Here is a 12,951-nt window from a genome sequence, read left to right as displayed (position 1 = left end):
TTTTCATAAGTGCTGTCTGGCTGCAGGCTCAACTCCTGCGTGGAGGCTTTAAGTGAAAAGGCTTATTTCTTAAACTATGTCTGGTTAGTGCTCTCCTCTCTCTTCTTCCCCCAAAATGGGGAAGGAGTAGGGGATGTCCCTGGAAGCCTACATCAGTAGTATCTGAGTGTAGAGTTTGTTTCATGTAGATGTCCTCTTCTCCCTACCCTGCAATACCATGAATATCTTCCTCATGAAATCCTTCATCTTAAGATATGAAGTGGGGTGCCTACCTGGCTGACTACTAGAAAGATGTAGGCTTTGGACTCCATCTCAACTTAGTCTCCCTTGCTTCTAGCCCCCTTTTAATCATGAAATGTGAGATTCATGGACTTCTGCAAACTATTTGAGCTGTCCAAAACCAGAGCCATAGAGGCAGTTGCACCCTGACATGACACAGGACTAGAGGAGTGAACTTTCATTGGAGATGCTAAATACCCCAGGAAGGGTAGGATCACTCCATTGCCCAGTGTAGGGAAAAGTCAGGTCTTTCCTAGAACTATTGCCAAACTCTAAGCACTGCTATTTCAGTACAAGCCCATTGAGGGGTGGGGTGGTGGAGGAATCTTTAACCAGCCACCAGTCATGGTTTTTAGGTTGTGGTAACTAGTAATGCCCTATTACTGTTATCCCTTCAGCAGCCCCTTGAAACACAGGCCTTGACTACATACCATTAATATCCCTTAGGAAGAGGTTACTCCTGGTGTACAGTAACTGCAGTTGAAGATGTGGTTTCCCCCATGGTTGTGCCACTATAGGTGTTGTAGTGCCCTCTTCAGCTAGGATCAGATTTTTAGCCAGTGCCTGTGGGACTGCACATGTGCTCCACCTCACTTGAGCTGTGAGTGGAGTTCTAGGTAGAGTGCTGGGGGGTCCTGTTTTTGTAGGCTTAAACTCCCTCCTGAGGAAGTGAAAGCAACCGCACAAGCTGCTTCATATCCTGCATCCCTCTACGACAGCAGAACCTTCCCTATCAATAAGGCCCTTCTGGACCGGGCCTTAAAGGTTCTTTAGCACACCCCAGCATTGATCCAGCAGATAAACATTACAGCCCTGCTAAGGACATGGAATTTCTCTTTGCCTGCGCAACTCCCTGTTTTGTCAATGCAGTTCAGAATGATTTGTATTAGGGGGTAAGCTACAGGGGAGGAAGTGTGAGTGCTTTGGTAAAGTCCTAAACCAACAGCAATGCATGAGACTTTGAATTGTCTTGTTTTATTAGTCAAACGTTTTAGTCATCCTGTACACGACAGCTTTATTTTAGTCTGCTTTATTTAAAAAAAAAAAGGTTACAAAACACTTCCCAGTAGATACCTTAAGTATCTTACAAATGTTGCTTGACTGCTGAAGTTTCCTTTCAAAAATTTTTTTTTTTTTTAGAATACCATAAATATGATTTTTGTTCCAGAAGCCTGACATTCTGCTATTTACAAGAGTTCCATCTAGTGGAAAACAGAAGTCCCCCAAGTCAAAGGGAAATGGTACCATCAGAAAACTAGTGAGAACTTAATGTAGTGTTGATTGACCAATTGCAGACTTAGTGAGCTGGAGTAATCTTGACCACGCTGAAAATGTACAAAACTCCTGCTGCTCATATACCCCATGCATGTTGAGTATCTTATTTACATAAACACACATTTATAAAAAGCACTTGCTAAAATGGACTAACATTTCTCCTAAGCTTCAAGTAAACTGCACTTCCCCTAGTTTCCATATGTAGCTGTACTAATTTCAGAAAACAAATAATTTAAAATACTGTATACATTAAAATAGCTCTCTTCCTATGCAGCTGGAGTAGGGTGCAGCTGTTCCTCTAGTGAGACTCATTGGCTATCCTTAAATAATTAACATTCTACTAAAAAAGGGAAATCTACTACCTCTGCCTTCTGCACCTAGAGCTTTACTCTGTAACAGCAGAACCCGAACAAGTTACCTTTATCTAAACTATTTTAACAAAAGCTTCATTCTTTGTCACTGGAACCACCTGTGCTGTCCTTGAATTTCATCACCTGTAACACATGAAGTTTCACAAATTGTTTTTAGTAGCTGTTCAAATGGCACTGGCTACCCGCTCTATGCTGTGCGGCAGGCAGGATGTTCTATATGTTCACAGGGGATCACCACACTGTCAACATAGGGGCTGAGTCACTGGAAGAACATCCAGGCATCTAGTCGAATGACCGACTACCAGCAGAGTCTCACTAGGGGAAGCATTTTCAGGAAGTCTGCTCAATTCTCCCCCCTTTCCAACAACGGGCTCTGATCCCATCCCTTCTTCCCCTTGTGAGCACAGGAGAAAGAAGAGTGCAGCCTTTGTGTCTGCTTGGCCACCGTAGAGCTGGCTTCATCAACCCCCCGCCCCAACCCTATCCTTCCACTGCTCGGGGCGGGGAGGGGAGGGTGAGCTAGATTGCAGGTCTCCATTCAGTGCAGCATAGCCCCCCTCACTCAATTCCTGCCAGCCTGAACATCGCAGCCAGCAAAACAAGACCTTGGCTCAGCCGAGGCTGCCGCCTGCTGTCAAGGGAGAGACTGTTCCTATTCCACACATGCTGCCCCAGCTGAGCTAGAGGGGAGTAGGCTGCTGACCCCCCACCCATCCACTGCATAATTACCATGACAACCCTTCATCCCTGGAAAGTCTGTGCCAGCAGTTCTCAACCCACAGACCACATGTGGCCCAAATAGGGCCCAGCTGTGTGCTTAAAAAAAGATTTCAAAATTTGCCACTCTGGTCTGATGGGGGGAGGTCTCTGGGCAGGGGCTTGGGGGTAGAGGGTGCTGGGAACCAGAGGTTTGCAGGGTGCCAGCTTTTAGACTAGGAACTTGGCTGCCAGCCCTCCTCTGGCACTCCTGGCCTGATCCCATGTGGTGGGATCCTGGGGTCTAGCTGCCTGGCCCCACACCACAGGGTCCTGGGGTCTGGGTTTAGCTGCCTGCCTCAGTGCAGCAGGGTCTGGCTGCCAGCTGCCCGGTCCTGCATGGCATGGTCTCGGTTCCAGTGCCTGGCTCCCCACAGCGGGGTCTGGCTGCCAGCTGCCCGGCCTCGCACTGCGGGGTCCCAGTCCAGCTGCCCGGTGCCCCACGGCAGGGTTCCAGCTGTCCAGTCCCCCCTCTCAGGGCTCCCCTTCGGGTCCCCTCTGTGGAGGGTTCTCTGGGGTTGGGCGCTGGGCATAGGGGACTGTAGCTGTGGTTCTCAACCTGCGGCCCACTGATAAACAGGTTGAGAATCACTGGTCTGTGCACTACCAGCCTGCATGTTAACACAAAGTGCGCTGTAAGGGCTTATCTATGCTGCAGTGTTAGCTTGAGTTGTTGCCCCTAATCTGCCTCCTGTCCACAGCAACCTCTAGCTCATGGTAAATGGTGCTTTATGCAGGAGCTAGTTGGTCTGTCCAAGGGGAGTGGGCCTTGGTTTAAAGCTTGACTGCTGCTACTCCCGGAGCAAGTGAGACAGCAGGGAGGCAGCTCCAGCATTTTGCAGCACGAGCACGCTCGGCAGAGCTACGCTAGCTCCAGGAGTTCATTTGCTAGCAGAGCAGAGAAGCTAAGCCCTGAGGAGTTACATGCAAACAAAAATAATCAGGAACTGCAGAGTTAAAGCTAACAAGTGCCTGACTTTTGGTTGCATAGTCTTTCAGACTTCTTTCATCATTAACCCCTTATGACACCTTTTTTTAAACTGGGGGAGGAGTCGGGGGCAATCAGGTGGACAGTGGCTTCAAGACCATTAGGCAGGGAATGCCCTGGTGCTGTGTGGGGAGGGAGGGGGGGCAAGGGAGCTGGAGTGGTGGCGAGGGGAGGAACAGATGCAGGAGCAGGAGAGCAGCGGGGTGCAGAAGAGGTGGGAGGCCAGGTGGCTGGTGTGGCAAAGTGTTGCAGAACAAGGGGTGCAGACTGGGATTCTCAGGAAGACGACAAGAGTCTAGCAGAAGTGTGTGTGGAAACAGCTCCGCTGTACCCATTTTACTTGTGCGCAGTCCAAGAGACAGCACGGCCGTTTGACAAGCTCAGCTGTCTGACTTAGGGAAGTAGTTTGAGAGAAGGAAGGCACAGATACCCCTGCGCTGCTGACCGCTGGAAACATGCAGGCTGGGTATGAGGGGCGCTGCCTTTCTGCCTTGACCTCAACGCTTTAAAAAACTGCAATGGATTCAATAGGGAGCACAAGGCCAAGGCAGGTACGTGAGCGTGTTCCATTTGCTAAAGAATTCCATTCCGGAGCTCTAGGTTTCCTTTATTTGCATTCTGGACCCTGCTGTTCCCTTTTTCAGCTGCTGGAAGGCAGCTACCACTCTAGGAATACCTGGCTAGCGTCAATTTAATGTATTGGTGGCTGTGGGTCCCTAGCCCTTGATGCAAAGCACCAGTGCAAAAGACAACAGCACTCAGGAATCCCAGCTCCTGGGTCTTAGACACAACACACACAGGATTTAGCTACAAAGGTAACTCCTTCTCCCAAAGCACCAGATGGAGCCACTGAGTAGTCAAGCTCCTGAAGTGACTGGGAGGAAAAGAACAGACAATGATAAGCTATAATGTTATACGCCCCCCTGTGGAACAGGCTAGATCAGCCTCATCTGAGTAATTCTAAACTCCAGGACTCCACTCTTTCCCCACAGTGCACTGATAAATTCCCTCTATTATTGAGAAGTCTGTTACTAGATTTGCTGCTTCTGCATTTCTACAATTCCCAGCTTGGGCATTAGTGCACTTTCTGATAGAGGGAGTCGCATCGTAAGCCCTCGTTTGCTCTTACCAATAGCTGCTTTGAAATGGGAAAACCATGTTTTGCACAGTTCCAGTGAAGTTATTTACATCAGTGACTAGGATCCCTTTGCTTTCAAAGACCTCTCTGCTGACACTGGGCTTATCTGCAAATGGAAAAGCAGCAAGAAGAAGAATACACTTGATGAAATGAAACAGTTCTTTTTGCTTATGGAAACCCTAAAGTAACTGTCAAACTGCCACATCTAAACAGCATGTATTATCTTCCTCGTGTCAGAGTGGAGTAGGTTCATCTCCCTGGGTGAAATGACTGATTCCAATTATTATTTGCTGTTTTGCAAATTTCAGCAGATTAATGGAAAGTGTCTTGTAAATATCTATTGAGCAGCCAATAATAAAATGACCAAATATAAGAACACACATTAGTGCATTAAATAGCCTTGAAAAATCGACACAAAAATTTTCTAATGCAGGCAGAAAATTTTCTTGCCCTTTACTGTGACGAATGATAACGAAACAATCTTTTATTTGCCTGATAAAAAAAAATATTACTTGCACTGAGCAACTGGAAGTTTGCAATCCGGTACAACAGTACCGAGGAGAGCACTGGAATGGGAGACCTGGATCATATTCCTGCTCTCCTTGTGTGACACTTGTCTGTGCATCAGCTCCCCCAGCTCTAAAGAGCAATTAACACTGTCACTTCACAAGGCTATTCTACACTTTAGTTCCTTAACTGCTTGTAAAGCACTGTGAGATTATCCAAGGGAAGGAACTCTAGAGCATGCAACACCGAGTTGTTAGCTATGCCTGATCCATGGACCCATCTGTTTTCTACCCTCCTAGACTGAAAGACGGCACAACGCTCTGTGGTGACAAGCAAATTCACATCTATGCAAAGCTCACAGAGCATACAGTGAGTCTGCGGGCATGTCGGCAAGGCAGGTAAGCATCATCACACTCCTTTTGAAGAAGGGTGAAGGGAAGCCCAGAGGTCAGGTGCATTCTTCCAGTGAAAAAGCCAGATAGTAACAAAACTGGGAAGACAACAAGATGTCTGTGCTTCTAATCCCCTATGCTATAGACACCGCCCCTTTACCAGGATAAGAGGACACTCACTACAGGTGCTTGCCTCACAAGCTTTGAGTTAATTAGCATTCAACTCCCAAAGGAATCTTTTCTTTATTTTTACCAATTATAATTCATGTCAAAATCTGTTTGTCGTCATCAAAAGGGAATGTTTAATAGAATCCATAAGAACGGCCATACTGGGTCAGACCAAAGGTCCATCTAGCCCAGTATCCTGTCTACCGACAGTGGCCAGTGCCAGGTGCCCCAGAGGAATGAACAGACAGGTAATCATCAAGTGATCCATCCCCTGTTGCTCGTTCCCAGCTTCTGGCAAACAGGCTAGGGACACCAGAACTATGTGCAACCAGATGTCCCTGTTTTGTTACCCTTGCCTCATGCTGTGTTTCACACCCACCTACCGTGTCTGTCCTTCATTAGAACATAAACAATTTGAGGGCAAAAAGAAAAGCAGTACTTGTGGCACCTTAGTACTGCTTTTCCTTTTGCGAATATAGACTAACACGGCTGCTACTCTGAAACCTGTCAATTTGAGGGCAGACACTGTCTATTTCACGATTGTAAAGCAATCAGCACAATGAAGCCCCAATGCCGACAGGGGCTAAAAGGTGCTACTGTATGACAAATCATTAGTGGTGTCCTGAGCTCAGTTCTTACCTGTGAGATACACAGCAAACCTAGCACTGATGTGCTGAACCTGCAAGTTTAATAAGCACTTCAGATGCTCGGATTTTGTGCATGATTTGGAGTCGCACTGATGGTAATGAAGAACTTCAACAGTATTAGCTTCTTGGCACGATTTCAGTATCCAGTTCTTTTTGTGCGCAGTAGAATCCACCCTGTTGGAACAGAAACAAGTTTTATACCGTGAATCATGGCTTTGGTTTACGTTCAGACAGAATAATCATGGATAATATTTAAAACCTTTGTTCTACACACTTGTTCCTTTCCCTTTGACTTTCCTCCCTACATGTGTTTGCTTTTTACAATGCCATTACAATACAATAATCTGTGCAATTACACTAGCAATTATCACTATGGCTCACCCCCACCCCGCCATCTTGCAAGAAAGTTTGCCAAGGGAGCTCCCAACGCTGATCACTGCTTAGGTGATCTCAGGGTGGCTTGTTATTGTCAGCTCAGGTGTCTTGTTACCAGCACCAGAACAGGACATGGGAAGGGGTGCTTGAGTCTAACTGAAGTAATGGTTCCATCTATGTAGCTAACACCTACAGATGTTACGCACTGCAGGAGCCTCGTCTGGTAGATTCTGAAGAGCGAGCCCGCTGAGGGTACATCCATAATGCAAATAAAACTCTGCAGCAGTGAGTCTCCTGCTACGACACTCAAAATAGTAGCAGAGATGCTCCCACTAGGGAAAGAGCCCAGGCTCTGAAAGCCACCTGGGCCCAAGCAGGAACGTCTACATGGCTACGTTTAGCACCGGAGTTCAAGCTTGAGTCCTAAACCCAGACTCGCTGCCACAGCTTTTGTTTTGGCTTTTTTGCAGTGCGGACATCAGAGGCCCAAAGTTTCTGAGACACCAGAGGCCAGTCAAAGGGACGCACTGTCCGATGACAAATCGCATTTCCTGATCTGTATTCATGGGTTAGGTTGCTGAAGGTGAAAGAATTTTAAAACTATATTTACTTTTCACCAATTTTCCTTTCAGTACTTCTCTCTGCTCGGGCAGTGAAAACAGACTGCTCAGTTTTCACCTTTGATTCTAGTAAGTTTCACTTTCTGTCTCGCTCGCTAGCTGGGGAATGTTCAAAAAAACCGTTTTCATTATTAAAAAACCATGGAAGCAATACTATTAAATGGACATTGTAAACTTTAAAAAAAATTTCTTTTTTTTTTTCTTTTTTTTTTTTTAAAAACTTATGGGTCTTACAAGTAGCACCTAAAATGACTGACTGACAGAGATGTTTTTTCCAGCATATATAACTTTGTCCATTTGTACTTCCTAATAGCTGGTTTCACTGTTTTCCTGGCACAGTAAAGTCTCCTCATTGTTTGTGTGAGTCTTTCACACAGCAACAGCGGGAAAATGTTTTAAAAAACATAAAGCCACAAACATTATTCTGGAAACTTAGTGGCTGATGTAGGACCCCAAAATACTTTGAACTATTTTTTTTGAAAATTGACTAGATTTCAGGTTGACAATGTCCCTTTAACTTTAGCTTTTGCAAAACTCTGCCTTTACAAAGCTTACATTGAGCCTAATCTGATCTGACAGTTTAATAATAATACAGTCCCACTTTATCTGAAACTGCTTAATGGAAATTTGTAATATTAATTATTTCCTTTTTAATATCAATTGGAAAACCCGCAACCCACTCCAAACAGCCTTCAATAAACCAAACATTAAAGTCCTTACACAGGTACCACTCCCAATGATTTCAATGGGAGTTTTGCACAGTAAGGACTTCAGGATCTGGCCCAATGCCAGCAAGTCCAGTACAGCATGAGTAGCTTTTTAATGGCCTATACAATACAGCTTTGTTTTCAGTGTAGCTGCACAGTTTGTATATGCACTGAATAAGGCAGGTGTCTGGTGGAAAGATAGTACGTGATCATTTAATTGAAGACTATCATGAATATGCACAAGCAACCTTAGTTCTGGCATTTTCTAACTCCAGAGGGTTTGACGTGGCAAGCATAATCTCTTTTACCACCGTTGTGTGTGTGGTTTCACTGATTGAGGCCTTTTTTCACACTCCCCAAGGTTAACAGATTAAAGAAGTGTTTTTGCTGACCTGGATCAGATGATTTTTTGTAACTTTTACTTGATTTATAGATAGTCTGGATTTCAGATTTTAATTATAACCTTGCTGGAACTGGTCCTTGTCTAACAAAAAATTGCTCAGGTAAACAAAAAGTAACATGAGCAGAACTTAAAATCCTCTAATCAGTCCAACAAGGGACCAAGACAAAGTTTCAGATGCTTAACTAGCCCGATCAGTCCGTACTGGACTTTCTGAAGACTGTGATGTCAGGATGTATTACTCATGCAACTGACAAAGGGCTGTGCAGAAGGGCTGGAAGCTAAATGAATCTGATGGGGGGTTTGGTCTACAAGGGGGTGTGATTTCTGGAGCACTCTAACATATTGTGCTCAGACTTCTCCATAGACCCTGCTGGCGTGGTCTGAAAGGTACCTAATGTGCATTAATGTAGTCCTGTTTGAAACACAAATGAGAGATCTTGTAGTTCATGCCAGCAGAGGCTTCATAGGGCAGAGTGCTCTAGAAATCACACCTCTGTAGTCCACACTGCAGCACTGCGTAGACAAGCCCTGGGAAACCAGCCAGCCAATGCTGTCCCATTACTGTAGAATCACAGAATCGCAGGACTGGAAGGGACCTAGAGAGCTCACCTAATCCAGTCCCCTGCACTCAAGGCAGGACTAAGTATTATCTAGACCATCCCTGGCAGGTGTTTGTCTAACCTGCTCTTAAAAATCTCCAATGACGGAGATTCCACAACCTCCCTGGGCAATTTATTCCAGTGCTTAACCACCCCGAGAGTTAGAAAACCGAGGAGTACCAATTAATTAAAGGTGAGCTTTCTTTATTCTTTTGTGTAGAGATTGTCCAGTTTGGCCAATGTACCAAGGTTGCCAACAATGCTCCTCTGTCATGTACACTGGCCAAAATCAGACAATCTCTACACAAAAGAATAAATGGACACAAATCAAGAATTATAATATTCAAAAACCAGTTGAAGAACACTTCAAACTCCCCGGTCACTCAATTTCAGACCTAAAAGTCACAATTCTCCAGCAAAAAAACTTCAAAAACAGACTCCAACAAGAGACTGCAGAATTGGAATTAATTTGCAAACTGGACACCATTCAATTAGGCGTGAAGAAAGACTGGGAGTGGATGGGTCAGTACGCAAAGTAAAACTACTTTCTCATGCTAATTGTTCCCCCCTACTGTTACTCACACCTTCTTGTCAACAGTTTGAAATGGGCCATCCTGATTATCACTACAAAAGGGTTTTTTTCGCCTGCTGATAATAGCTCACCTTAATTAATTGGTCTCGTTACAGTTGGTATGGCAACACCCATTTTTTCACGTTCTCTGTTTGTGTGTTTGTGTGTGTGTGTGTGTTTGTACATACACACATACACACACATCTTCCTACTGTATTTTCCACTGCATGCATCCAATGAAGTGGGTTTTGGCCCACAAAAGCTTATGCCCAAATAAATTTGTTAGTCTCTAATGTGCCACAAGAACTCCTCGGTTTTTTTGCTGACACAGACTAACACGGCTACCACTCTGAAATCTGACAGGAAGTTTTTCCTAATGTCCAACCTAAACCTCCCTTGCTGCAATTTAAGCCCATTTCTTCTTGTTCTATTTGCAGAGGTTAACAAGAACAATTTACAAGAAGGTGGGAGGTAACAGTCTTCTCTTCTCCAGACTAAACAAACCCAATTTTTTCAATTTTCCCTCATACGTCATGTTTTCTAGACCTTTAATCATTTGTGTCGCTCTTCTCTGGACTCTCTCCAATTTGTCCACATCTTTCCTGAAATGTGGCACCCAGAACTGGACACAATACTCCAGCTGAGGCCTAAGCAGTGCTATGTAGAGCAGAAGAATTACTTCTTTTGTCTTGCTTACAACAATCCTGCTAATACAGCCCAGAATGATGTTTGCTTTTTTTGCAACAGTGTTACACAGTGACGTATATTTAGCTTGTGATCCACTATGACCCCCAGATCCCTTTCCACAATCCTCCTTCCTAGGCAGTCATTGCCCATTTTGTATGTGTGCAAGTGATTGTTCCTTCCTTAATGGAGTACTTTTCATTTGTCCTTATTGAATTTCATCTTATTTACTTCAGACCATTTCTCCAGTTTGTCCAGATCATTCTGAATTTTAATCCTATCCTCCAAAGCACTTGCAACCTCTCCCAGCTTGGTATCATCTGCCAACTTTATACGTGTACTCTCTGTGCCATTATCCAAATCATTGATGAAAAATACTGAACAAAATTGGACCCAGAACTGATCCCTTGCTGCGGGACCCCACTCGTTATGCCCTTCCAGCTTGACTGTGAACCACACTCTTGGAACGGTTTTCCAACCAGTTTTGCATCCATCTTATAGTAGTTCCATCTAGGTTGTATTTCCCTAGTTTGTTTATGAGAAGGTCATGTGAGACAGTATCAAAACGCTTACTAAAATCAAGATATACGACATCTACCGCTTCCCCCCATCCACAAGGTTTGTTACCCTGTGAAAGAAAGCTGGTGGTTTGGCACAATTTGTTCTTGACAGATCCATGCTGACAGTTACCTTATGTCTTCTTTTAGTTTTTTACTTTCTTTGTAGTGAAGCAGCCATTTCCACTTTCCATGACTGTTCAACTTTTCCAGTGTTTTAATTATTTCCTTCAGCTGACCTGTGGGAACAAAATATTTCAGTATCGAGTCTGATAATCAGGTGGTGACGGAAAACCAGATGTCCAAGCATTACTACATATAGAAGGCACATTATCATGTTCTTAAAGAGCAATCTGAAGGCCAAAAAGTCAAAGAGTTTTGTATTATTTTCAGTGAGAGTTCAAGGGGTTATTAGAACAGAGGCATCTTTCATCTCCAACTCGCCAGTGGATCCAAAGAAGTTTAGTACTGGCCAAAAGTCGTTACCCTCTAACCACTGTCCTTTGGCCTATGTAAAATCAATTAGTGGGAATCTCTGCCTAGTTTCTAGCGTACAGATATTCACACCACAAAACACTCCCATTCTCACTGGAATGAACTGACACTACAACTGTCATAAGAACAGCCAGACTGGGTCAGACCAAAGGTCCACCTAGCCTTTCCTCTGACAGTGGCCAATGCTAGGTGCCCCAGAAGGAACGAACAGAACAGGCATCATCAAGTGATCCATCTCCTGTCGCCCATTCCCAGCTTCTGGCAAACAGAGGCTAGGGACACCATCCCTGTCCATCCTGGCAAATAGCCATTGATGGACTTATCCTCCATGAACTTATCTAGTTCGTTTTTGAACCCTGTTCTAGTCTTGGCCCTCACAACATCCTCTGGCAAAGAGTTCCACAGGTTGACTGTGCACTGTGTGAAGGAACACTTCCTTTTGTTTTAACCCGCTGCCTATTAATTTCATTTGAACCCTAGTTCTTGTGTTATGAGAAGGAGTCAATAACACTTCCTTATTTACTTTCTCCACACCAGTCATCATTTTATAGACCTCAATCATATCCCCCCTTAGTCGTCTCTTTTCCAAGCTGAAAAGTCCCAGTCTTCTTAATCTCTCCTCCTATGGAAGCTGTTCCATACCCCTAATCATTCTTGTTGCCCTTTTCTGAACCTTTTCCAATTCCAGTATATCTCTTTTTTGAGATGGGGTGACCACACCTGCGCGCAGTATTCAAGAGGTGGGCGTACCATGGATTTATATAGAGGCAACATTATATTTTCTGTTTTATTATCTATCCCTTTCTTAATGCCCGTGAAGGGCCATGGACACTGAACTACCCTCTCAGCCCTAGAGATGATCTCGCATTGTCAGTGTTAAGGAAAGCTGGCGATGGTGTCCATTTTGTGGACAGAGGGAAGCCAATCCGATGCCTTTCACAAGTATTACATTCAATACACAGAAAGAAAAAAGTTCTCTCTTCTGGGGGGAAATGCTCCAGCCTGACTGGCTTTAGGGATACTGGCATCTGCTACCAACCAACATCTCTCAGGAGGCTCCTGACAATGCCACAGCCTTCTAGAGCCACGTGTTTCCCTAGATCTATCCTAAGCCTGCGCTGTATTTAAGTCACAGTTATTACAGTGCTGCAATATCATCCTCTTGCAACAAAGACCAATGATTTTCATGGGTATAAAGGGGGAGGGGGTAATTAGACTCACCTAAAGTTACAGTTTCTAACACTTCATCATCAGAGACCACAAACCCCCCCATGTGAAACAGCTCCTGATAAGTGTGATCAGTTACGTCCTCTGGGCTGTCCACTCCAGCAAAGGTTACATTTGGGCAATGCTTTAATCTCAGCAAGGAAGGGATCTGTTAAAGGCAAAAACATTCTTCATGTACAACATGTACCTTTT

At 44.6% G+C, this 12,951-nt stretch overlaps 1 protein-coding gene across 4 annotated transcripts in view; it reads right to left on the bottom strand.

Annotated features, from left to right (window-relative positions):
- Positions 1–1,232: 1,232 nt before the first annotated feature.
- The window catches only part of TASOR2 (transcription activation suppressor family member 2), a 71,240-nt gene continuing 59,521 nt past the window's right edge, over positions 1,233–12,951 (bottom strand). For 2 of the 4 annotated variants that reach the window (XM_038387639.2, XM_038387640.2), the window contains exons 20-24: positions 12,754–12,907; positions 11,171–11,276; positions 6,514–6,695; positions 4,799–4,913; positions 1,233–2,048 (exon numbers count right to left, since the gene is read on the bottom strand). In XM_038387639.2, the coding sequence (XP_038243567.1) occupies positions 2,045–2,048; positions 4,799–4,913; positions 6,514–6,695; positions 11,171–11,276; positions 12,754–12,907 (561 nt within the window). In that variant the 3' untranslated portion in view covers positions 1,233–2,044. Of the gene's footprint in view, positions 2,049–4,794; positions 4,914–6,513; positions 6,696–11,170; positions 11,277–12,753; positions 12,908–12,951 lie in introns of those variants that run through there. The other 2 variants (XM_038387642.2, XM_043499311.1) reach the window with 2 other exon arrangements.

Source organism: Dermochelys coriacea, chromosome 1 (assembly GCF_009764565.3).
Source record: "Dermochelys coriacea isolate rDerCor1 chromosome 1, rDerCor1.pri.v4, whole genome shotgun sequence".
Taxonomy (NCBI): domain Eukaryota; kingdom Metazoa; phylum Chordata; order Testudines; family Dermochelyidae; genus Dermochelys; species Dermochelys coriacea.
Note: the sequence above shows the minus strand (reverse complement) of the source record. Positions and strands in the feature narration are given on the sequence as shown.